At 45.2% G+C, this 23,972-nt stretch overlaps 2 protein-coding genes across 4 annotated transcripts in view; one reads left to right on the plus strand and one right to left on the minus strand.

Moving 5' to 3' along the window:
* Positions 1-15,335, minus strand: part of NECAP1 (NECAP endocytosis associated 1) — a 150,182-nt gene extending 134,847 nt beyond the window's left edge. The window contains exons 1-8 of one of the 3 annotated variants that reach the window (XR_008974869.1): positions 15,134-15,335; positions 13,782-13,882; positions 13,527-13,631; positions 13,049-13,130; positions 12,557-12,665; positions 12,288-12,474; positions 11,756-11,849; positions 11,526-11,635 (exon numbers count right to left, since the gene is read on the minus strand). Coding sequence is in view for 2 of the 3 variants with exons in the window: in XM_057429078.1 (XP_057285061.1) it covers positions 11,587-11,635; positions 11,756-11,849; positions 12,288-12,474; positions 12,557-12,665; positions 13,049-13,130; positions 13,527-13,631; positions 13,782-13,882; positions 15,134-15,231 (825 nt within the window). In the remaining variant the exon portion in view is untranslated. Of the gene's footprint in view, positions 1-11,441; positions 11,636-11,755; positions 11,850-12,287; positions 12,475-12,556; positions 12,666-13,048; positions 13,131-13,526; positions 13,632-13,781; positions 13,883-14,788; positions 14,930-15,133 lie in introns of those variants that run through there. The other 2 variants (XM_057429078.1, XM_057429089.1) reach the window with 2 other exon arrangements.
* Positions 15,336-21,717: 6,382 nt separating this feature from the next.
* Positions 21,718-23,416, plus strand: C3AR1 (complement C3a receptor 1). The gene has a single exon (XM_057428950.1). It carries the CDS (start codon positions 21,871-21,873, stop codon positions 23,029-23,031), a length of 1,161 nt encoding a protein of 386 aa, XP_057284933.1. The 5' UTR covers positions 21,718-21,870; the 3' UTR covers positions 23,032-23,416.
* Positions 23,417-23,972: the final 556 nt, after the last annotated feature.

Below are 23,972 nucleotides of genomic sequence, written 5' to 3' on the forward strand. Positions count from 1 at the left end.
TAGAGCTGGGATCCCATACGTTCCTAAAAAAATCCCCTTTTGAAGTTGAACACAGCTGTGGCGGAAGCTGCAGGGAAATGAGACACTTGTTATAAGCCAGCCAGAATATGGAAAGGGGCAGCTGAGCAAATTTAGTCATCACAAGTGGCATGGCGGTTATACAGAGGCATCACATGGGCAACCCAAAGCCAATACCTGGTACCTCTTTAGAAGATTTGACAAAAGGCAAAAGGAAGCTGATGTGGCTAAAAAGTCAAGGCAAAGGGATTATCAGCATACATTCTTCAACAAGCTGACCTTGCATCCAAACGAGGAACACTGAAGTGATCATAACCTCCAGTGAGTGTTAAAGCACAACAAAGCAAAGGTAAAAAAAAGAGACGGAAAAACACTAGCAGAAGCCATCAGAACTAGTAATAAATCCTTTCCTATCGCTAATGAAAGCGGAAACCTTTTCACAAGCTTTGAGGACAACTGAAGAGCAGGGTACAAAAGAAGCAGTCAGAGAGAACAAGGACATCAAAACAAAGCTAAAGTATTTATCTGTGACAGCGGAAGAAACTGGAGAAATTCCTACATAAACCCCCTGTTTTGTGGGAGACTAAACAAAAAAAACTATCCAAAATAAAAGATATGAAATTAGTAGGTCTGGATAAAATGGTCCCAGGGGTTCCCAAGAAACTCGGGGGGAACAGTTGCTAATAGCAATGGGAGGTCTCTTGCCTTAAATTGCCTTTTAATCAGCAAATCACAGGATGGCAAGGAATATATCAAAGTGTGGGGAGGAGAGAAGTCTAGGGAGATTTAGGAATTTAAAGGTTTGACATCTGTAGTGGCCAAGTTATTAGAAATTATAATAAAAGAATAAAATGAATAGACATGTGTATAAGTATGATGTACTTTGGGAAGAGCCAATATAAGACTTGCAAGGAAATTCCGCCTCTTGTAGTTCTTTGAAGAGATCAATAATCATGCATGAGAATAATCTAGCTATCTGTTGAGTTCCTCAGCAAACACTTCTAAGGAAAGTGAACAGCCATGGGATAAGAAGAAAGATCTTTTCATGGTAAGCAGACAGAAAAGGTGAGTAGGAATTAATGGTCAATTCCCACAGTGGAGGGAGAGCACCTACAGAGCTCTACCAGGTCTGTAATAGGATACACACTAACATTTCCTTAAACAATATGGCAAAGAGAAATGATATGACAAAATCTGCTAATGATTTTTGTCAATCAAATACAATATAAATCAATTAAATACCAATCAAACTAATCAATAACCAAATTGATCAGGGCAGTTATTCAAGAGCCAGTTGCAAAGAACTGCAGAAAGATGAGACCAAGCAGCAGAGTGGTAAAAGGGCAGAGTCCTGTGTATGTAAGCAATGCTCTTTAGGGAAGTGGGTAATGAAGCAAAGCACTTTAGGAAAATCAGCACTAACTTCACACATAAAATAGTGGGTTCGGAGGTTACCATTGCACATGTAAAGAAAATATAACTCAGACTATAACAGTTGTGTGAGAAAACCTGATCTGAGGAAGAATGAGCAGCAAATTAAACACCAGGCACAATGAAAAAGGCATGAAGAATGAACCAGAAAATATTGTTATGGCACTGTATTGTTATGTCCTCATGACTCAAACCATCTGAAGAGGTGTACAGCAGGTCCAGAAAAGGCTCAGAGAAAGACAAGGGTGAAAAAATGGTGTAGCATGACTGTCGCATAAAGAACAATAGAGATAGGACAGTTCTACCCTGAAGATGGGAAGAGACAGAGGTCTACAGAACCATCAAGGAAAGGCTGAGTGAGGACTGAGTCATTTCTGTTTCTTTTAATACAAGAACCAGGGGTGATAAAAGGGGTCAGTTACTGAAGGAAGGTGGTTCTTCACAAACACAGCTTAGGGCAGTACACTCCTTTATCCAGGATGCTGGGCATCCTGAAAGCTTACTTGGCTTAAAGGTGGAACATGTCAAAAAATAATGTGAGAGAAATGCACTGAGAGTTTACTTAATGCAAAGTAACCACACCCTAGTCAGCAAGTTCCTATTCTGATAACATTTGATACAGGGCAAAGCATTAAAGCAGAACAATTTGTATGTATCCCCTGTTTTTACTCTTTAGGCACTGACATCAGTATGGTCTTTCTTAGATCATTTGTCCAAAGCATATAGCGGGTGAAGGTTGGGCAGGTGCAGAGAGCACAGCTTCAGGTTCTGCAGCCAACAGCATGAAGGCTGTTGCTGATGTGGTTCTCATCCTCTGAGCAGGTTTTGGTTTCCCCAACCAGCTGGGCTGACAGTGGGGTGACCTTTGGTAGAAGAGCTGTCTTTTAGGTAGCAGTCTTCTGCCATTTGTGGCAGAAGCACAGACACAGGGCAGGCAGCTTGCTGCATTCTGGAAAGAAGAGCAGACAGCAAAAAAGGCAGAAAGACAGAAAGGGGAGGAAGCAGGGGGAAATTTTTCTAGCCAAACTGTATTTTCTCATTTTACTGTCATTCATGTAACCAAGTATTTATCATCACTCAGCCTTATGTGTGGTTTTGTTCAGTTTCTTGAATGGAGCATTGATAACACAAGATCTTCTCAAAAGACTTATTTGAGCACAGCTCACACGCATTCCTTTCATAAAACTCTCTGCTCTGATCTTATCTTGACCATAGGTGCCCACTGAAACAACAGCTCTGCATCACCTGCTCTTACAGCACCCTCTAGCTACCACAATTCTCCAGCTCACTCAGATAAAGCCTAAACTCAACCCTGGCTTTTTGTCCCTGCACCTGGGTGAGAAGAGCATCAGAAGTGAATGCACGCTGCCCTCTTGGTCTTCCCTCTCCACACCACCTTGCTCCTCTCCTAGGTACAAAGGCCATGGAGAGCAGAGCCCTTACAGCTAAGAGAAGAGCATAAAACGACATTAAAGCATGGAGAATGGGGCCCCAAGGCCTGACTTTGAGTAATCAGTAAGGGATGGCACATATGTAATCAAAGGGATCTTCTTTAGAACTCCTGAGGAATTCGTCTGGTTAGAGGGAATCTAGCAATAAGAGATCCCACTGTGTATCCTGCTGCAAGGAACTGGTTATGACAGGATGCTGAAGTTCTCACTGCAGGAGCTGAATTCTCCCAGCCCCAGGGGACAATGATGAAGCACCACAGCCTGCTGGGACCTGAGAGAAAGGCATCCTACCCACTTCTCATGCAAGGCTGACAACATTGGCCAGAGCTGCAGGGAGAAGAGGCCTCTTCTGGAAGGCAGGTAACTCCTGCTGATGACAGAAAGTGAACCAGGGAGCCATACAACTATACTAGGAGACCTAGTAAGAAATGGGTTACATAGATCTGTGAAAGTTCAGAGAAAAGGACATCTGAGCATCCAGAGGTGAAGAGGAAAAAGGAAAGAACTGAAAGAAGAGTGAGAAAGGGAGACAGAAGCAGAGAGAGGGATGGATTAAACAGAAGGTAGCACTGCTAATTTCTGGCACGTGGCAGCACTTCACCATAAGCAGGCCCTGAGTCAGCAGTAACACTGTCCTCTGAGCAAAACCACCCAGAGTAACACTCTAGCACTTTGACAGAGACCAGCAACTCCCCAGAATGCTAGTTACAGTCCCATGCAGAATATGGAGGAAAGAAAGAAAAGTAGGAGAGATGAGAAAGAAATGTTCCTCCAAATAAAAGGGTTTGTGCATTCCTCCTCTGCACACATCTCTGCCATGTCTTAGCAAGAGCTGTTCAAGCATTCCAGACCATGTCTCAAGCTATATGAGCTGAGGGAGTTCAAACTCAATCAGCTTCAGAAAGGCAAAGTCACGTGCTCACCTGTGATGACAGGCTCCCAAAATCCTTCAGTAAGGGAAGAAAGAAGGAAGAACAGTATCCAGGAAACTTTCAAACAGACAAGAAGCCCCAACCCATTTCTTTACCTATAGCATTAACTCAGGATTGTTTCTTCAGAAGAAAAGAGACATGTTTTATTTATTTCCCATAACTGACAAATTATCCAAACAAAGTCAACAGAGGACAACTTCAGATTCATTATCTTACAGCTTTGTTCTATGCTATTACTGGGAACATTGCACCTTCACCCCCTTCCTCTTTTGGATCTGAGCCACAAGTGTCAAGGCCAGAAACTGTTGGAGATCAGATCCAGATACTGCGGTTGCTTGCCCCAGGTGCACATCTGACTCCAAACCTGGGCCATATCCAAGTCCTCATCAGACCCTGTGGCCTGTTTCAGAGGCAGGGCTGTGAAGTTTGTCTTGTCAGAGCAGGAACATAAGACTTACATGGACTTATAGGACTTACATAGCTAGATAGCTGTAGCTACATAATACCCCCCCCCACAGAAGCAATCCTTGCTTTGTTAGTTCTGTACAAGATCACAATGGTTTTGGATTCAGTTTGGCTACACCTCTGCTCAGTGAGGTGAATGCACCTCATCTCCCTTTTTAAGGGGGTTCAGGGGGAGTGGGAAGAAAAGCACAAAAATAGAAAACAACCACAGTGGCCAGGCAAGCATGGAAGGTATAAGATAAAGTCTCCCAGACCCATGCGGTAATTTGAGGACTGCTCTGATTTGATTTCAAGCTGTTTCCGTTTTATCCCCTCCATGCACGAGGGGAGTGCAGTAAAGCCTTCTCAGAGAGGCTTTCGTGAGAGCTGCACTGGTCAGACTGTCCCACCAGATGGCACTGGAACAGCACGAGAAACCTCCCATACCCGACCCCTGACGGGCACCGCGTGGCTCCCTCACACTCCTCCTAGCCTCAAGGGTAATTTGGCAGGAGGATTGTAAATGGCCTGCCCTGTCCTCTACCCTGTGCCCTAAAACCAGTGAGGCGCTGCATGCCGTTTGGAGCCTCTGCACCCGTTGCGTGCTATGCTTTAGCCAGCCAGCATCAGGGCAAGCGACACCAACCTGCCTCCAGAGCCCATGCAGCCATACTGCATGTCCGGTCAGGATGGGACAAGGCAAACGCCATCTGGAAACAAGTGGATAAAGCTGAATTAAACCCAGGGAGTACAGCCAACTCAGCCAGGCACTCCCTGGCACTGCATCACTGAAATGCACTGGGGAGGTTTTAATGCCAGGCAGCAGGTACTCTTAGCTGTTGGGTTCAACCACAGGCAGCAGCCTCCTCATGACACAGACATCAACACAATCACTTTTGGTTTTGAAGGGCACGCTGTCCAGGTAACCACATCACCCGCTTTTATCACATTAAAGTCAGCATCTGCACAGTAAAGTGAAGGGCAGACAAAAGGCACTCCTGAGTGGCAGCCTCCAGCACAGCGCCAGCATTGACTCAGAGGAGGAAGGGCCCTGCTGCTGCCTCCCTGCAGAACAGCAGCAACTGATGCAGAGGGTGAAGTACTCCTTGCTGACTCACACTGGTCTGTGGCACCGTGGCCCTGTCTCTTAGACTCTCCCTCTCATTCACAGTTGTCTGCATATTCAGCATTTTAAGAGTGGGCAGGCACAGCACACTCTGCTGGTCCTTGGACAGCCTCTGCCCTCCCGGAGCTGAAGTATCACCGTCAGTGCTCCCTGACACCTACGAACCGTGGATGTCAGATATCTCACCAGAGACTGCCAGCCCATTGCAGGACCCACCTCACCAGAGCCTAGCACAAAAGTTATGCTAAGAAATAGTTCATGCTGTAGGTATCTTGTTCAAACCTTGCACAAAGCAGGACTACTTACGAAGCTCGACCAGGCTACTCAGGGCAGGTTCTCTGCTTACAGTAACCTATTTGTCTATGGGATATTTTGCTTAAGGACTTTTCCTGTTCTTCTACCCCAAAAATCTGCAGCAGTCATGTCCAAGCATACTTTGTACACATACCCATGATACCGACTTCAGCTTTACCTATTAGTGACAGCAGTCCCTAACTCTGGGCCAGACATAGAATCTATGATGCTGCATCTATAGCACCTTAGCATATATTCTCCAAAGAAAATGCTTTCCTATCCCTTTCCTCTTGGTACTGGAATCCAGTTCCTTTCCCTGACAGCTAACCAAAGTGATAGTTTGTTTAGTACTACTGATGTAGCACCTCTGCACATCTTTGAACAGTTTGCTTAACACCATGATCAGCGCTTATGGACAAGTGCTTAGACTACACTTTAAAAAAGACCAGGAGTTCAGCTCCTATCAGCTAAACTGAAGACAACATACGTACACACATCCATGCAACACTGGCAGACCACAAAATGAGATATGTGCCTCCTCTGAGACATCTTGATTCCAAGCCCTACACTACGCTGTCTGTGCATGAAGGCAATGAAGTAGCAGGGATTAGGATAGCAGAACATGGTTACACTTGGAAGCACCAGCTCCATTACTGCCAACCTGTCAAGAGAGATAAAGAAAATAAAAATCTTTATATAGTGCTTCTGTAGACTTGACTGGGGTTGTCATTCAGGAAAGCATTTGAATTACAAACTATGGTACTGGTGGGCATGAAGGCAAAGCCGCCACTGGGCTAAAGGAAGCATTCAATAAAAGCCCATGCAAACTCTGTTGTCATGCTAAGCTGTTGTGGTCCATTTTAAACCAGACCCACCAAAGCTCTTGTTCTGGCATGTTATGGTTGCCTACCTCCTTCTTCATGTCTCCTGCATGCTAAAGTCAAGACACTTCTTCCTTCCCTTTCTATCTCATATGCCCCTGAGAACACCTCCAGATGCTGCAGTTCTGCTTTGTGGCTTGTTCCATACTCAGGTCCAGCACTTGTCCATGTCCCTCCCAGACACGGCTCTCCCCTGCCCATAAGTTGCTGCAGGATTCAGCATGCTCTTGCTGACAGATGCTAGCTGCAATTTCTCTTCAGAGCCAAAGAATCAGTGCTAGCCCAGGTGCCAGGAAATGGTTGTATACCCACCTTCCAACTGCTGGGGGACCAGCCAGTCTCTGGAGATGGTGGCTGAGCCCAGGGATTGCCCCTCATCAAAGGGGATTCAGCAGCAGATGGCAGCATGTGATCATGGATGACACTGAGCTTGCAAGCCCTGGTCGCAGGGGAAAGCAACCCAGTGAGACTTGCAGACCAGTCTAGGAGGGCAAGGGAGCACCATGCCTCTTCACATCCCTAAACCACAAGGCTCAACACAAAGGCTGCAAGTTACAGGCAGCTCCCTTCTTCAGGGAATGTTCTCTTCAATCTGGTCTCCTAAGCAAGCCAGATGCCTTCACCTCAACATGAAGGAGCTGCCATCCTATAATGCCTGGGAAAGCAGGCCATTGCAAGTTACCTGGCTGGCCTGCCCCAAACACAAGTGACGCAGAAAGTTCACCACAAGCTGCCAGCAGTGACAGATGGTATAACATGGCTCTGGTCAAGAGCCACTACATGTACCAGCTGTTGCTGATTGATCTTCCCATGCTCAGAGGCACTTTCAAGGGTCTTTCAGAGCCCCAACTCTGGATGAGGGCACACTGCTATAGCTAATGCCAACTGGCAAAGTTAAGACAAACTTCATTCTGCAATGTGCTTTTCCTGACTATTACATGGACAAACCTATTAACTTGGAAGAAAGAGACCCAAAACAGTCTCTAGACTCAGAATCTGTTGTTCACATAACAATGAGCACTCAGTAGAACGCCTTGACCTTAATGCATTACAGTGTGTGTTGGCTACATAGCCCCAGTGCTCCATTTTTATGCATGACAGCCTGGTTGTGCTCCCTGCTGGAGCTTTGTAGATTTATACTGATTTAACAGGGTGAGTTCAGGTTCAGATCCTGTTCCTCCATCACCAAAGCTCAGGAAGACTTCAGGGCTTTTGGTTTCTTGTTTGGTTTTTGTTTGATTTCCTCCAATGGATATCTCTTCCTCTCAATTTCTTCAGGAGCCCACACACAGTACCAAGGCCTTGTTAAAGCTACCGAGTTTGTGCCTGCAATCCAAATTGTATGGCTGTAGTAGCTACTGCACAGCTGTAGTTGTTACTGTAGTAGAATTTTAAGCTGCAGAACACAGAACAGAATTAATGGGGGGAGGGGAAGAAATGCTCACATCCCACCTCAACAGCTCTTGGAGAAGAAGAGACAACCAATAACCAGACAAAATGGGATTTTCTGTTTGACACTTGTTTCTTTACCCTTTCTATGTGTTAGTCTGCCTCCCAGTTGGCATGAACTTTTCTCCTCCTTTGACCATTGCCCCTCTTAGACCAAGGGACAGCCCTTCCCTAGGGGCCTAAGTAAACCAGCAGATCTATTATGTGGAACATAATCAGTGCTCAGGAGATACTGCTCAGTTTGATCTGCTGATCCACACCAAAGGCCTGGCCTTATCCTTTACCTGGAGAATGCTATTGCCTGCAACATCAGAGACTGTACTTATCAAGCAGCCTGCATACTGGCTTTTGCTATGTTAGAAGAAATCACTGGCAACAAAAAGTGCAAGAGATGAAAAGATTCAGCCAGTGAAGTCACGGGCCAAGTCATTTCACCAGTACCTTACCATCACAGCCAGCTTTTCCCCATGTGGATGGAAAGGCTGTTCCTGATGGTCATCAAGAAGGAGGAGAGGATTTACACAAGACACATCAAGCTGTTGCATTCTAGCAGGCCTCACTGAAGAAAGGCACGGGGACACGGGGATAATACTGGCATCTGGCTTTGAGAAATCTCAGCAAGGTTTGCTGGCAAGCTTATCTCAGTTAAGGCTCTCACCCTTAACCCCTGCCTGAGCTAGTGCAGCCATGCCCATCACCTGGCCATGAACTCTATTGATCTAAATCCTCTTCCTGACCTCCTCTATCTTCCTGATGAAATACTGTGGCACTGCTCCTCTGTCAGCAAGGCCACTGCCCCTGCTTGCCTTGCTGTGACTCAGCTTCCCAGCTTGCTCTCCCTTTCAGAGCAACCTGCCCTTGGTGCTCCCAATAAATGGCCTGCTCAGCTCCCCTTGCTCACCTCTGCAGTCAGCAGAGACTGCTTCCCATTTAAAAGTATGGCAAGAATCTCTTCTTAAAACACCTGCAGGCTGTAGAAGCCTCTAATGTCCAAAATGCCAAACTGCAGGGCAACTACGTTTTCTCACTTGCTGGCTTTATCCACATTCTTACCAAGCATCACACCATCCCCTACAGTCAAGGCTGTTTCCATATGGTTGTTTGTTTGGCTTTGTTTTGTTGTGGTTTTCTGTTTTTTGGAAAGACGTAGGTTATTTCTGTGCCCTCCTTCCATGCTCCTACTTCTTCACTCAAAGACAGCCTGAACCCGTTCACTCCTAAAGTTGCTCCTGTCCAGCCTGCAGGCACACTTGCAGAAGGGTAAGTAGGCTACTTAGGATCTTGCTGGAGATATAAAGACCTCCAATCTGAAGGGCTTCCAAAGCAACAATTCAACAACTTGGAAGACTCAGAACATTCTTTTCCCCGATATTACTTGTTTAATTACCATTTGCACCAGTACATCTTATGCTTTATATACATATATCTTTAATTTTTGCTTCTTCAGCTTTTCAAATACATAATATATTATCTCCAGAATACTAAGACAATACAGAAGAGGCTCCTACTTAGTTGTTAATTGGTGCTATGAACTTCCTTGGTGTGGGGAACTGATATACAGTTGAAATGACAGGACCTCACAACAACTTGAGAGAAAACAAAAAAACCCAAACACCACCCCCAAAAAAAAAAAACAAAAACAAAAACAACCAAAGAAAAAATCAAAAAAAAACCCAAAACCAACCAGCAGAGTCCATGACTTTGCCAGCAGATTAACAGCCACCCACAGATTCAGGGGAGGCACGAAGTACAAGATTGCAGGAGTGACTATGAAAGCGGGGAGGGACGGCAGGGGGAAACCAAGAGAGAAAGGGGATCAAAATCAAATGACTACTTAAAATACACCCAAGAGCAGTTTGGTCCCCACTTCCGTAAGTGGAACTACAGCAGCTTTAGAGCTATGTTCAAGAATTTTGCTTCCCAGATGGATGGCCTAAGTGAAACTTCATCTCCAAAATGCCCTCAGTGCAGAAAAGAAGTCAAAAGGACAAGACACCTTTGCAAGTATATGGTGTCTACAGCTAACTACTTTTAAAAGCCTCACCAGGAAGACTTTGCCCAAAGGGAAAAATTTACTTGCACAAGTATGCATGCAGAGTGTGTCCCAGTTACAAAAGTGCTGCTGCTGGTTGAGTGATCAAAGCAGGAAGAAGCCTTCTACTTGAAGTACCAAAACCCTAGTGTTCTAGTATGTCGGTACAGTTGAGTCTCTGAGATGGCCTTCCCAGCCAGTGTTTTGGCTTATCAGCTGCCACAGAGGGTAGCTGGCACGGTGATGTTTCCAGCCTGGAAACTGGGCTTACACCCAAGATCACAGCCATAGCTGCTGAAGATCAAACAGTGTCCAGATCAAAGGGCCTTAAGAAACTCTCCCAAAGAGAACAGCAGATAGTGAGGGCCTTTTGTCTCTTTCTAACCCCCTAAACCACAGAGGAAATAGAGGGGGTTTGGAGCACATTAAAAATATAATTAAAAAAAAAAAATGATTCCAAGTTACAATAACCAGCTCACATCACTAGAAAGTAGCCTCAGAAAAGCCACATGAAAGAACACAGGTGGGAAAATTTTACTGCCACAGTTCTTAAGACTGGGCTTATTCTAAGCATGAGCTGAAAAGGGTAAGAGTAACCTACCGTCCCACCATAGTTCTTACTGTGGCATGCTTATACAATACTTGTAACACAGTGCCAAGTCACAACACAAGGCCAGGGCTCAGGATAGCGATGCAGGAACATGAAATGCTCAGTGGTGGGATTACCTGGTGGTCTAAAACAGCTCAATGACAATGAGGCCTTTGCATGAGCAGGATATGAGTGAAAATAAGAGAATTTCCTTCAGTAAACCCGCAAGTCAAACAAGGAGCCTCAAGATGAGGTGCCCACCTGGAGCTACAGCACAATGGCAGCAGGTCTATTCAAGGACTTGCCTGACTCATCCCACAAGAGCACGGGAACATCCAGCACTATCAAGAATTGCACTGAAGAGAAGTAGTGTGTGCGTGGAGTAGCTCACTCCTCACCACAGATATAATTAATCAGAAAGGGTTTTGTGTTGAGACAAGACCTGTCCTCCTTACAGCTTCCATTTACATGCTGCAGCCAAATGTGGCTGTCCTCAGCACTGCAGGCAGAGCTGCAGACTTGAGTCACTACTGAAAGCAGCCACAAAAAGCAGCAGTCTAACCAGAGAAAATTTAAAGGACAAGAACCCAGCGGCACCTGCCCAGCCTCCTCCCGTACCCACCTTCTTCAGGATTTTCACTTTCTCTGTATGAAAAAAATGGGCAAAAAGAGCTAGGGTGTACCATGTAACAGCCAAGCGGGTGGAAGAGATGAGACTACCTCTCTCCTCCTTGCCCATCTTGTAAGGAGTGAGTATGTTCTCTTTAAGTTCAGTGATTTCACTGTGGGATCAGTTTTGACTGAAGATCTGTTTTAAAAAGGAAGGATTGTCCCAACTTGTTTTTGATTGAAGACTATATTGGTTTGTGCCCCTTCTAATCCCATTTGGTGCCTCTAGAGCCTCTTGGTCATCAGTTTGTCCCATTCCACTTTAACCATTCAGAACTGGACCCAGTTGGACTGTTGAGGAGCCTGATTTGGAACAGCACTGAAATAAAGAGAGAAGAATCAAAGGAGCTGATCTAATAAGACTTCCTAGCTTACAGCTCTTCCAGTGCCCATCAGGACACTACCCTTCTTGTCTTCAGCTCTCTTCACCACAGTTTACCTGGATGCAGTGCTGAAGTCTCCCCAGAGGTCTGTGGTAGCTGATGCTGGTGCCTTGGATGCAGATGCAGGAGCATCTAAGTCTAGTAGAATATCTGAAGCAAATTAAACAAAAAAAAAAACAAACAAAAACAAACAAATAAAAAAAAACCAATACAAGCCAAATCAAGCTAATGAGGTAGAAAACACACAGGCATTTAAACTATCACAACTGCTCAAACTGATATATACAAACTGTTGGATACAGGGACAGAAAAGAGACTCCAGCCCGCCCCCTGGAATAAGGAAGTTAGGCTTTTTAAGGTTTTTGTTGTAACAGCTCCTTTTGCTGAATGTGCACAGAGACTCCCACTCACACTATGGGGGTACATCATTTTCAAGAACTCTTCAGTCCATCACCCCTTGTCCTGTTGTTACAGTCCCCAATGAAGAGTCCCTCTCCAGCATTCTTGTAGGCCCCCTTCAGATACTGGAAGTCCTGTCTATGCACCTACTAGTGTCTGACAAACTGTTGGCTCTATGCTAGTATTTACCTGCACTGCTCATGTTACTGGATTTCAGCACAGGTGGAGGTGTGACGTGGTTAGCAATGGCTGTGGAAGAAGGTGGAGGTATAGGAGGGACAGCAATTTTGCCTCCTGGTGGAGGTGGCAGCAGGCTTAGGCCCCCTGATCCAGAGACACGGGGCTTGGCTGCTCCTCCCTTCTTTGTTGTCATGTTCTGTATAAAAAGAAAGGACAAGTGAGGAAAAGTCTCCACTGGCCTATCCAAAGAAAGAAGCAGGGTAAACTGGGCTGCTTACCCCAATGTTCAATTTGATGGTCTGCCCTTCCTTAAACCCCAAGTCTAATTTGGGACGTGTTTCAGCTTCCTGGGACTCCTTGGAGATCTCAGACTCCTGTTTCACCCACCTAAAAAACACAAGAGAAAGACATAAGATCCTGCAGCAAAGCAGAACAGGGTTTCAGATAAACACATACCTGGTTCCTCTCCCCATCCTGCCAAAGATCTACCTCGTGCTGTCAAACCAGCTACCTCCCTACTCCCAGCGTAGCTCAGCAGAAAGTTGGGACCACCGCAAACCTAAGAGACTGTCTACCACTGCACCTGTAGCATCACAGGACCTAAGCTTAGAACTTACAGATCTGACCTTGCAGGACTCAGCCTGCATGATAGAGCCATAGTAGGGCTTCATGATCATCCCAAGGAAGCCTGTGCTAAATTAACATACACCACCACCCGCCACGTTCTACAGGCCAGAGGAAAAACAGCATTCCAGAAAAGCACAACTCACTTGAAGTGATCTTGCAAAGAGACGTTGAAGTCAAAGGCATCACCACGATCCGTGAAGCCAATGCCTATAAAAGCACTTCGTCCTAGCAAGGAGACAGGAGTCGTCATTGGAGGTGCCCTGCCTGCAACTGCGCTCTTGTGTTCATTCACTCCATACTCCTTCTGCTTCTCCTAAACCACCCTATGCTACCGCCCTCTGACACCAGCAGCTCACAGCAGTTCACTGTTCCTAGCCTTCAGGATGCACCCTTCTTCCCAATGGTAGTCTCAGAAACTGAACATCCCTTCCCAGGCCCTGCAATCTGTGCAATCTGAGAACCCTCCTCTGTTAACCTTACCTCCCTACCCCTCCAGGCACACTACCCAGGCTTTTCAGCACTCCCAACACCATTTTAATCCACCTGACAGACATCCAGCTCCATACGGTTGAAGTCTCCTTCACCCCTAACACCTCGCACATACATAATCCCCCGACTCACCAGTCCCATCCTGAATTCGAATGACAAAATAGCGGCTGGAATCTGTCACAGTCTCTACTGCAATGCCAGGGTATTGATCTATAGGAGCCTGGGCGAAGAGTTCTCCTGCACATAAAGAACTAGGTGTTAAGAAGAGCAACTCTGTGGTAAACCATGGCCAGGGCTGCCATGCACAGCTCTGAGAAGGCTTAGAAGCACATGCTCATAAGCAGCAATCACGGTCGCAGTCTTGCCAAGCCACAGCTTTTCCCTTACCCGAAACCTTATCCTCCAGTTTTATGTATGCAGTTTTGCCTTTGGAAGTGACACGAAGCCGTCCTGTCCAGTCTGGATGGTCCAGTTTCCAGTCAGATGCCCTGAAAAGAAAAGCAACTGTTCACTGACCATCAACCCCTTCACTTCTGCCCAACCATCTTATCAAAAGCCTCTGCTCCCAAACCTTTAACATGTGCAGCTGCTTTATTCCACTTCTCTCCCCAAACGATACAGAGGGTCTCAGCTCCTCTCTGTTGCTGCCAACTGACACACTTGGCTCTGACTGGCCTCTCTTTCCTCTAAGTAAATGGAAATAGATACAGTCCAGAGAACAACTCTGTCTTTACCTTTATAAACTTGCAGAAGAGGCAAGACAAACTCAGACATTCACTTAGAACAGTAAAGCCAAAAGCAACTAATAAGTGACTTGTGAGCATCAGGAAGACCACAAAAATTAATAGCATGCTGAAAACCCACTCCATTATTCTACCCTATTGTTGTAAAATAGTATCAAGTACTTGAACCTAGAGGCAGCTAGCTTACATTAGGTAAAACATCACACACACAATCATCTTGATTATCCCATCAAAGTCTTTGCTACAGACTGTTGTGAAGGGGAAAAAAAAGGGAAAAAGAGATAAAATCCCCAACCTACAGGATTTTACAACTGAAAACAAACATCTATGTTTGTTAGCAGCAACAGCCTGCCAAAGTCTTGAGTACCACCAACATCCATCAGCTCCTCAGAGCACAAGCCCTGTCCGTTCTCCAGGAAGTCTGTGGGCACAGCTTGGTGCACACTGCACTGGTTTCGGTCCATGACAGAAAGTATTTCTAACTCCTGGTCCTGCAATCTCTTCTGAAAAAAATCATGCTTAACACTTGGCTTCCTCCCTGCTGCTGTGAGAGCCAACAGGCCAAATTCAATGTGCCATTACATCATACTACATCCCAGGGAACCGGGCATATTAGGAGCTAGGAGGAGCAAGCTGCTCAGGTGCCCTCACCTCCTCCACACGAGCAGCCCTTGCTCTTCCATAGCACGGAACAAAGGCTCCTGCTGTTAGGAGCGGACAACCCACAACTGGCAACTCAAGCCGGTATGTCCCCAAAGAGGCGGCCGCAGGGCACCAAGTAAAGCAGCAGGGTACAGGCCTGGTTTGCTTGCGGCCGCAGGCCGCGGCTTCCCAAGGCCCCACTCGGGGCGAGGACACCTTTGCCCGGGGGCCCAGGCCCAACCCGCGGCTGCCCTGCTCTCCGGCCTGAAGCCCCATCCCCACGGGCAGGGGCTGGATGGACCGTGCAGTGCCGAGCCGAGGCAGGGCGATTCTAGCTGCCACACGCTCCCTCACCTGTACCCGCGGTTGGAAGTTCGCGGCGGGATGCGGTAGACGTTGACATCGGGCTTCACGCAGAGGACGGACTCGTACTCCAGCTCAGCCGCCGCCATCTCGCCCGCGAACTCCAACGACCAGGCGAGGAGCGAGGTGGGAAGCTAATAACCAGGGGTGCTTCCGACCGCCATCTTAGATGAGGGCAAACACCGCCTAGGGCCGCTGGGGCGCCGGGCAGGAAGCGAGGCACGTCAGACTGGCGGAGGAAGGCATCTTAGATCCTGGCAGCAAAGAGCGGGGTGGGGAGGCGACCATCTTGAAGCCGATTCTGCCACAGCAGCGGGGACTGGCACCATCTTGGACCCTGGCAATTCCCCTACGGCAGCCATGTTTGGTTCGGGCTGATGAAGTGGTGCCGGGCGCCATGCTGGAGCTGGGCGGAGTGGGCGGGCTAAGGCGCCCTGGGAAGCCAAGGTTCCCGCCCTGGGTGTCGGGAAGGCCCTGAAGGGCGTGGAGCAGGGCGTGGAGCAGGGCGTGGAGCAGGGCCTCTCGCCAGTCCAGTGCGCGGGTGTTGGAGGGGGGGGGTGTCCGCCGGCTGCTGTTGTTGGACCACCGGTGTCACCAAGCAGAAGGCGCTGGTGTCGCGCCGGGAGCTGGGAAGCCACGTCTGGGACGTGCCAAAACACGGGGCTGGGGTTTGTGCTGCCGCGTGAATACCTGCTGGGGGCTTGTAGATCCCTGCGTGCCCTCAGTGCCTTCTCCCCAGCGTGGCTTTCTTTCCTGCCGACTTGGGTTAAAGCTTGTGTTTTAAGTGAAAATGGGTTTTTGTGTAGCCTGTAGTGCTTTTGCAGCCTTTGGTAAAATCACAAACCAAAGAGAAAATGTGGCATAAACCATTACAAGTTTTGCAAGTGGAAGTGGTGACTGTTGTTATATAAAGGTTAATTTCAGGAGTGTGACTTTCCAGAAATGTGGCCAAGATAAGTGTATAGTTACTAGTTTATTTAACAAATATGATAAGGCAGATAGCATTTAAACTAGTTTTTTTAATCGTGACTTCTCACGGAAGACTGGTGTTGAAGTTCATGCTGTGCAGTAGCCTGTGGCTGAGTATGTAAAAGAACTAAAGTTTACTCTGAAAACAGGAAGAAAAGGCGTAAGAAAAGCTACAAAGTTCTATATCTGTGTAGCCAGGGATGGGCATAACATGGGCTAATTGTGCTAGGCAGTCATTTAAGCTCTCCATGGAAGACTGGCTGAGCACAGATTATTGGTGAGTGTAAAGCAAACAATGAATGAAACAGCTAAATTTAAGGAATTCCTTTATTTTTTTCCCCTGCTATGGATCGCATTAGTTGATGCAGCAAGAGCTGAAACCGTATCTGGAGTTTTGTTTCCTGCTGTTTCCAAAGAGAAGTAGAACAGGATGGTAACGAACCTCAATCATAGCAGTCAAACAAGCTGTCCTTCTGTCAGGCCAAACATCCAACTAGCCCAGCACTGTATCTCTGATGCTGCCCAGTGCAGAAAAACTTTGAAACAAAGAAAGGGAGCCCACTGATTCCATGGATGTGGTAAGTACTGTTTTGAAGACGACAGGAATAGTATTGAGTTGCTGAGACTAGCAAAGTAGGATATATGCAATTTAACAAGCATATCTAAGTGCCACAGGCCTAGATTTCCCCAGAAATGATACTGACAGCTGTTTGAGCAGATACATAGGAAAGCCTTGTGAGTGGCGTGAGCTAAGCACATGAACAGATATGGAATGACATGATGTGCAGCTTCCTTTTCCCCTTCCCTTCTGCCAGCTGAGAGGGTGCCTTGCCAAGCTGCGTGCTGGGGTGGGCAGACAGATTTGAACCATTTCATGCACCCTGCACAAGAACTCGTAGGAATACACAGCACCAATACTCAGTGCAGGTACGTGCCACAGTGTAAAAGAAGGCTCTGCCTCCCAGCTTTTGCAATATGTCGCTGTTACATTGCTTGCCAGACTGCCAGAATTAAGGCAAAGAAGCCAAATGAGAGACAAACCTTGGAGAACAGAGCTGCTTAAAGAAAGCCTATGAAACAGTACAGAATTACTTTCCTACTATACTAGCTTCACAGTGTAATACAAGAGCTTTGTGTGGGCCAGGAGCTTATGTGCATTTGTTAGTAGTATTTTATAGGGTTTTGTTCTGTGTAGATTCATCTACTTCGGTTTTTCTTTAATTTATTTATACTGCCGGTTACCCATATCATCCCTGGAGCCATGAATCTAATTGTGTAACATGAAAAAGTGTAATATTTTTGTTTTCAAACTTCTACCTGATAATTCGATGTGTCCTAGTTCTAGTGCTGTAAGAATTTATGTCACCTTCATGTGTCTCTCATACTGCTACCTAGATGTTTCTTTCCCAAGGTGAATCATTCTCATCTATTTAGCTTGTCCACCAAAAGAAGCCATTCTGAGTTATGTCATAATTTTCTGTATCATTTGTGATTCTCTAATTGTTTTTAAGATTGAGGACCATTGCAGCATTCAATATTCAAGAAGCAACTGAATGCTTGTTATATTTAACCTTTTGATTAGTACTGTTTTTCACAGATCTTTCTGCAGTAAATGCTAAGTTTTTTCTTTGAATAGTAATAACTTATTTATATCACTCTATAGTTATGGTTGCTTTTCCAAATTCAATAATTCACAATTGGCAATATTAAATTTCACCTGCTTCTTTACTGTAGTGTCATTCAGTGTGACACCATCTTCCCACAGTTCTAGAAGGAGAAAATCTCAGATGAGAGTGGCCAAGGGCCAGCTTCTCTAAGGCATATGAGGACAGATGCACAAGCAGCACTAGGGCACTGGGAATACATCTGCCATTCAATTCCACTAAGATTTAACTAGCAGAGAACATAACATTTTCTTTTATAAACAAGCATCTCTGGACCTAGAAAATACAAAGCATTGCCAAAAATAGCTAAAGTTTTGGGGTTTGTTTTGTTTGTTTTTTAAAGGATTAAGTAGTGAGGTTGAAATCTTGAAGGAGAACATATTTAAACTCGGACTATGAAAGCAATGGAGGATTCATATTCTTCCCTCAGAGAAATCTTCAATGATTGAAAACCAAGCAGTAGCAGAAATCTTAGATGGGACTCCACAATGTTCAATCAGATGAGGTGTGCAAATAAAAAGGCCTGCAAAAACAGAGTAAAATGTCCATGCCAATCCATAGGTAGCCTCATAATAAACCATGCAGAAGAATATTTGGGCTTTTGTTTTGCATTTGTTTTGCTTATGTAAGGAAAAAAAAAGGCATTGTCCAAGAATGGATAGACCATATATTTGGAATTTTCCTTCTCTCTCCAGAAGGTACAGGGGAACCAGTCTCACAGAACAACTCATGAGATAACTTAAAGGTTAATCTCAAGATTATTTTTACAAAACAGTCCAACTACTATTACAAATGGTGTTTCCTTCCCAGAAAGTGCTCTGGCAAAACGCTGGACCTGAACACTCAGCCAGTACTGAGAACCTGTTATTGTGAAGAGCTACATTTTAATTATGCATGATCTATAGATGTGCAAATTTTGCCAAGCATGGTTCCCTGCTTGGTATCCAAAGCTTGTGCTTACCTGATCGTACTCTGCAATGTACAAAAAAGCACACTTCAGAAGAGAAAACAGATCCAGAAGAGAGAAAAAAGAATCCAGCATAGTGATCTGGGATTGCCATCAAAACTGCAAGTCAAAGGTCTGGTCTGCTCTAATTAACCATTTTATGGAAGTTAACAAAATGCCTTTTTTCCTCCTGGCACTGTCTTCTTTGAGTGTCTTTGTTGTTTGGCCCTTTTTGCTGAGGTGCAAAATGCTTCACGAGTCAAACAGCTTAAAGAGCTCATTGATCTGGGAAGCTGTACAGAGAGGTGCTACATCATCTTAACACTGTCCAGAGTGAGCTGGCTGGACTAAAGGTAAAGTGCTGGCTGTGTCAGTGTTGGCTGCAGGGGAGAGGGTTTAACTGGATCAGAGCTGGCCTCTTGCAAAGAAGAGTTTGAGTAGAACCAGCACATGGTGGGGAAAAGGCCGTGTGTCCCTTTGCGAACAGGAGCCAATAGGAGTATCCTCCTGCGTACACTTTCTGCCTGGGTCTGAGAAGTCCCCAGGAAAGATGTCAGCTGCGAATAGGATGCAGCTAGAGGAATTTTTGTGGCAGGCTGCTGTCAGCCTGTCCATCTCTGGGGTACAGCCCAGCCCTAGCCTGCCTTCCTGTTTCTGCTTTCAGATTTTGTTTGTGTTGGAGGCAGCATTCCTGTGTTTCACAGAGACACGCTCAGGCATGGAACTCTGCTCCATCCTGGTTCATTTTCCAGACTAAAAACAAAATAGCAAGACTGATTCCTGTATGTCTGAGCTTTGTCACTTCTGTTAGCTGTTTTGATTTCCTAGATTGGAGGGGTGAGGGGGAACCCTACTGTTGCACATTTGAAATGCCTTGCCCTACATGCCTTTTCTTTTTATAGTCTTGTCACATTTTGTGCTATCAGCATTTCAGTTAAACCACTTCTAACTTTTCATCTGTCAAGTTCCTTCTTAAAAACAACAACAAAAAACCCCAGCTAACAATAAGACTTGAAATACCCTGAAAGGCAGAAATCAGATTTAAATCCCTGTGATGTGACCAGGTTTTGCCAAGTACACTGTTATGTGTTTGGTAAACTAAGCTGTCTCAAGCTTTGACAGAAGCTGATCTGGATTGATAGGAATCCCAGAAACGGTATTGTCTATGTGAATGTGCTGATCTGATAAAACATGGAAATGACTACAAGATAACAGATCAGCCACCTGATGGCAGGATTTGGAATTATGAATTACATCAAGCAAAGGTCAGTGTTATGCCAACAGGCAAGATGTGATCTGGTTGTCATACGGAGACTGCAGTGAAGTATATGTGCCTCACATTCCCTTGCTTTGTATGCTTCTTTGACTCAGGGCACTAATTATTTTGATGGTTCATGCAGGAACAGGTTCTTTGGTTTTGTTATCAGCAGATCTAATCTAAAACTTCAAATACGAGTCATTCTAAACCTTTCCATTATGGTGAAAGAACATACTTAGCACACACATGCACATACAGGAAAAAAGCGGTTCCTAAAATGTTATGAGTTTCTGTTTTCAGTCACTTCAGAAGCAGGACTGATGGTACTTGCTCCCTGACCACTGGCATACCCTCCTTCACTCAGGTAGGTATAATAAACTGAATTCTCCTTTCCTCTTTACCTTTCAGTTTCTTATTCTTCACTCCTCAAAACCTCTCTCTGCCCTCCAATTACCCCCTTCCATTTTCAGAACCACATAGCAGCCCTGTTAGCACTTTTAAAAACATAGCGTGGTCATGATCTTCTTATTGATTCATCCCTCAGTTTGCTAAGGAGTAGGATGTGTATTCCCATCTATCCTCACAGCGTTCCTTGACTCTCTCTCCCCTTCATAGAATCTTCTGTAGCCAATATGGGGAGACAGCAAAATTCAGTTCTTGTTCTCCAGTTTTCCCTGTAAAAGTTGCTTCTTCATATATCAGCAAGACTTGTTAGGATTTTAAGTTAAGCCCCAGTTGCTGATTTGGATTTTATTTTTTTTAATTAAATTGATACTTAGTTTTGTACACAACAGACCCTGACTGGCATTTAAGTACTGGCATAATAGAGGTTAAAATAGTCAGTCTGGGTTGTTCATGTCTCCTCAGTTGCTTCTGCAGGCTGTATTCAGCTCGTACCTATGCAGCTCCCTTGCATTCTGGTAATGCTTTTAGGGACCTTTCAGCAACCCAACTGTCTCCATTCACATGGAAAAGGTTAACAGGGATTTTATAAACAATTGTGTTAATGCCTAAAGGATGAAGATCAGACTCTCAGTTCTATCTTGACTTTGCTAGATTTTCTTTCATTTCTAAGTTTACTGAGTCCAAGAATAAATGAGCAATTAAAGTTTTTCCAGTACTATTCTCACAGTTCTAAAATGTTACTGAAGTATTCTGTGACTCAGTTTGTCTTGCAATAAGACACCTTTTCTTGTATCTGAAATGCTCAAGAACATTGCTGCTATTGCTCAGTATTTTTTCTTTCTACAACCAAATCTCTGTTCTTCGTAAACCATTAATTTCTTGCGTTTCTCTTCATCAAGACTAGCTTTCCAAGGAACCAGCTGAGAGCTCAGAACAAAAGCAGGGAGAAGGAAGTGCTTACTGAAACTTCCCTAAAAATACCCCTTAGCAAACAGGATTGCTGTCCTGTCTGTTCTATTTATAATGCCCAGAAAGTGGAGCAGGGTTATTTCTTGAAGACAAGCATTGCTTTCTTAACCTAAACCTATTACACTGGTTATGCCAAAAAATCACTTGTTTTAAAGGGAAAAGGAACTAAATGCTGGCTTACCTTTCTGAAGAAGTATATACAAAGCTGGAAGTTGATCAGAAAAGACACCTGGTGACAGTGTAGGCATGTGAACAGAGAGCTCCACTTTGGAGACTAAAAGGAACCAGACTGCAGTTGGTTCTGTCACTGACAGTGACAGGAGGACTTAAGAGTATACAACCCTCCTGTTTGAACAGTGAGGCTTATGTAGCTTAGCCACCATGAGAATGAAAAATCTGTATAATGCCCAGATTAGTTAAGCCTTTACAAACTGTCTTTGTACCCTGACAGCTCTGTACTGTCACCTGGCTCAGAGATGCTTCCGTACAAATACAGAGAAGAATTGGGAAGGAGGACATGAATTGCCAACTAATTTGCTTTCTGTTTTACAGTTACAGAATGCCTCCGCTCCTGGGTAACAGCAGTTCACATGAACAGGCTGATGAACATTATGCATCAGAATCCATTGTCTCCATTGCTATCTTCATCATCATTTTCGTCATAGGTATCCCAGGCAATGGACTGGTGATATGGGTAGCTGGTCTGAAAATGAAAAGGTCTGTGAATATTGTCTGGTTCCTAAACCTTGCTGTGGCTGACTTCATTTGCTGCCTATCCTTGCCATTTTCCATTGTTCACCTGGCCCTCCATGAACACTGGCTGTATGGTTGGTTCCTCTGCAAAGTCATCCCATCAGTCATAATCTTCACCATGTTTGCTAGCGTCTTCCTACTGACAGCCATCAGCATTGACCGGTGCCTTCTTGTGATGAAACCTATCTGGTGTCAAAATCATCGAACAGTGAAACCTGTATTACTAATATGCAGTGGCATTTGGATCCTGGCCTTCGTTTTTTGCTGTCCTGTCTTCCACTACCGTGAGACTAGCAGTCATGATGGCAAAACTGAGTGTGGGTACAATTTTGGAGATCACATAATGCCAGATTATGTGGATAGTCCTGTAAATGAGTTACAGGAAGAATACTCACTGTTAGACTACAGTCGTAATGACTCCTTGGTTAACGTCTATGAAGGTGATTATCCTGTGTCACTTGCCTTAGTGGCAATAAACATCACTAGGGCTGTCTTCGGCTTCATGCTCCCCTTTGGCACAATGGCAGTTTGCTATGCCCTCATTGTTTTCCGAACACATGCAAAACAGCTTCACAAGCCACACAACAGAATGCTGAAAACAGTTGTGCTTGTGGTAGCTGCATTCTTCATTTGCTGGGCTCCATACCACATAGTTGGGATTCTGTACCTTATACCTACTCTGGGAACACGACTGGGGCAGTCATTGATCCTCTGGGATTACCTCTCTACAGCACTTGCATATGCCAACAGCTGCATCAATCCCCTGGTCTATGTTTTTGTGGGGCGGGACTTCAGGGCAAAGGCAAGACAATCACTGCAAGGAATCTTGGAAGGTGTCTTTACTGAGGAGTCAACACGTTCCATCCCCTGCTCTCTTCACAGAAGCAAGACTTCAGCAGAGAAGAACACGAGCAGCACAGTGTAATGCAAGACTTCCGATCACCACTGTAGAAATAGGAGCTGTGGCCCCACACATCACTCTCCACTTAACAGCTTTTTTTTTTTTCTCCAGCACATTTGATTAATCTGCAGCTCCACACACAAAGCACTGAAATGGTTCAGCTCACAACAGCAAACCCCCTTTAGATACTACAGAGATGGGAAGTTGAAGTACCAAGAGTAATAATGTCAGGGAAAATAGTGGTGAAGGAGACAAGAGTAGTACTTCAACCTTTAAAGATGAAAGCAGGCTGGCAGGATGATTTGTGGTGGGATCATGTAGTTTAACCTCTGAATTGCTAGAGGAGAACATCATTAGAGTTATTTGCATGTCTACATTCTACATCTCCTGTCTCTGATAAACGGCAGATGAAAGCAACTTTTGATGTCTCCTTGGAATCTGTCATCCTGTTTTCCCTCTCCTTTGAATGTACTTGGGGTCTGAGGGTTGGGTTTTTTCCTCTGAACATTTTCCTAGAGGGTAGTGCTACATTTTCTTACAGCAGTGCATTAGCAGAGCACTTGCCCTAGTAAGCTTCATTGAGCTGACTTCCATGCCCTGGTAGATGATGCCCAAGATGTTTCTTTGTCCTGGCAAATACACCACTGTACGGCAGTAACTGGTCAAATGCGCATGCTATGGCTATATTCATTAGCCTGCACTCATTCACTCCCTCTACCACTGGAGTCCCAAATCTTCCTTTTAGGAGGTACATGCAAATGTACCTACTGCATTTTAAAATGACACACCAGCAGAATTTGAGCAACTGCACTCATTGCTGAACCAGATTAGGTGGCTGCTGGACTGTCAGGCACTTAGTAAAGCCTTGGAATTGAGAAGTAATAACCTCCACTCTGACCCCAAGAAGGTGGGGAATAAGCCTGTTGCGGTACAGTCATAACCTGCTCTCACGTCTTGCTGGTGGA

The sequence above is a fragment of the Pezoporus wallicus genome, unplaced genomic scaffold, assembly GCF_028554395.1.
Source record: "Pezoporus wallicus isolate ANWC-B61680 ecotype Strahan unplaced genomic scaffold, APGP_CSIRO_Pwel_v1 scaffold_3294, whole genome shotgun sequence".
Lineage (NCBI taxonomy): Eukaryota > Metazoa > Chordata > Aves > Psittaciformes > Psittacidae > Pezoporus > Pezoporus wallicus.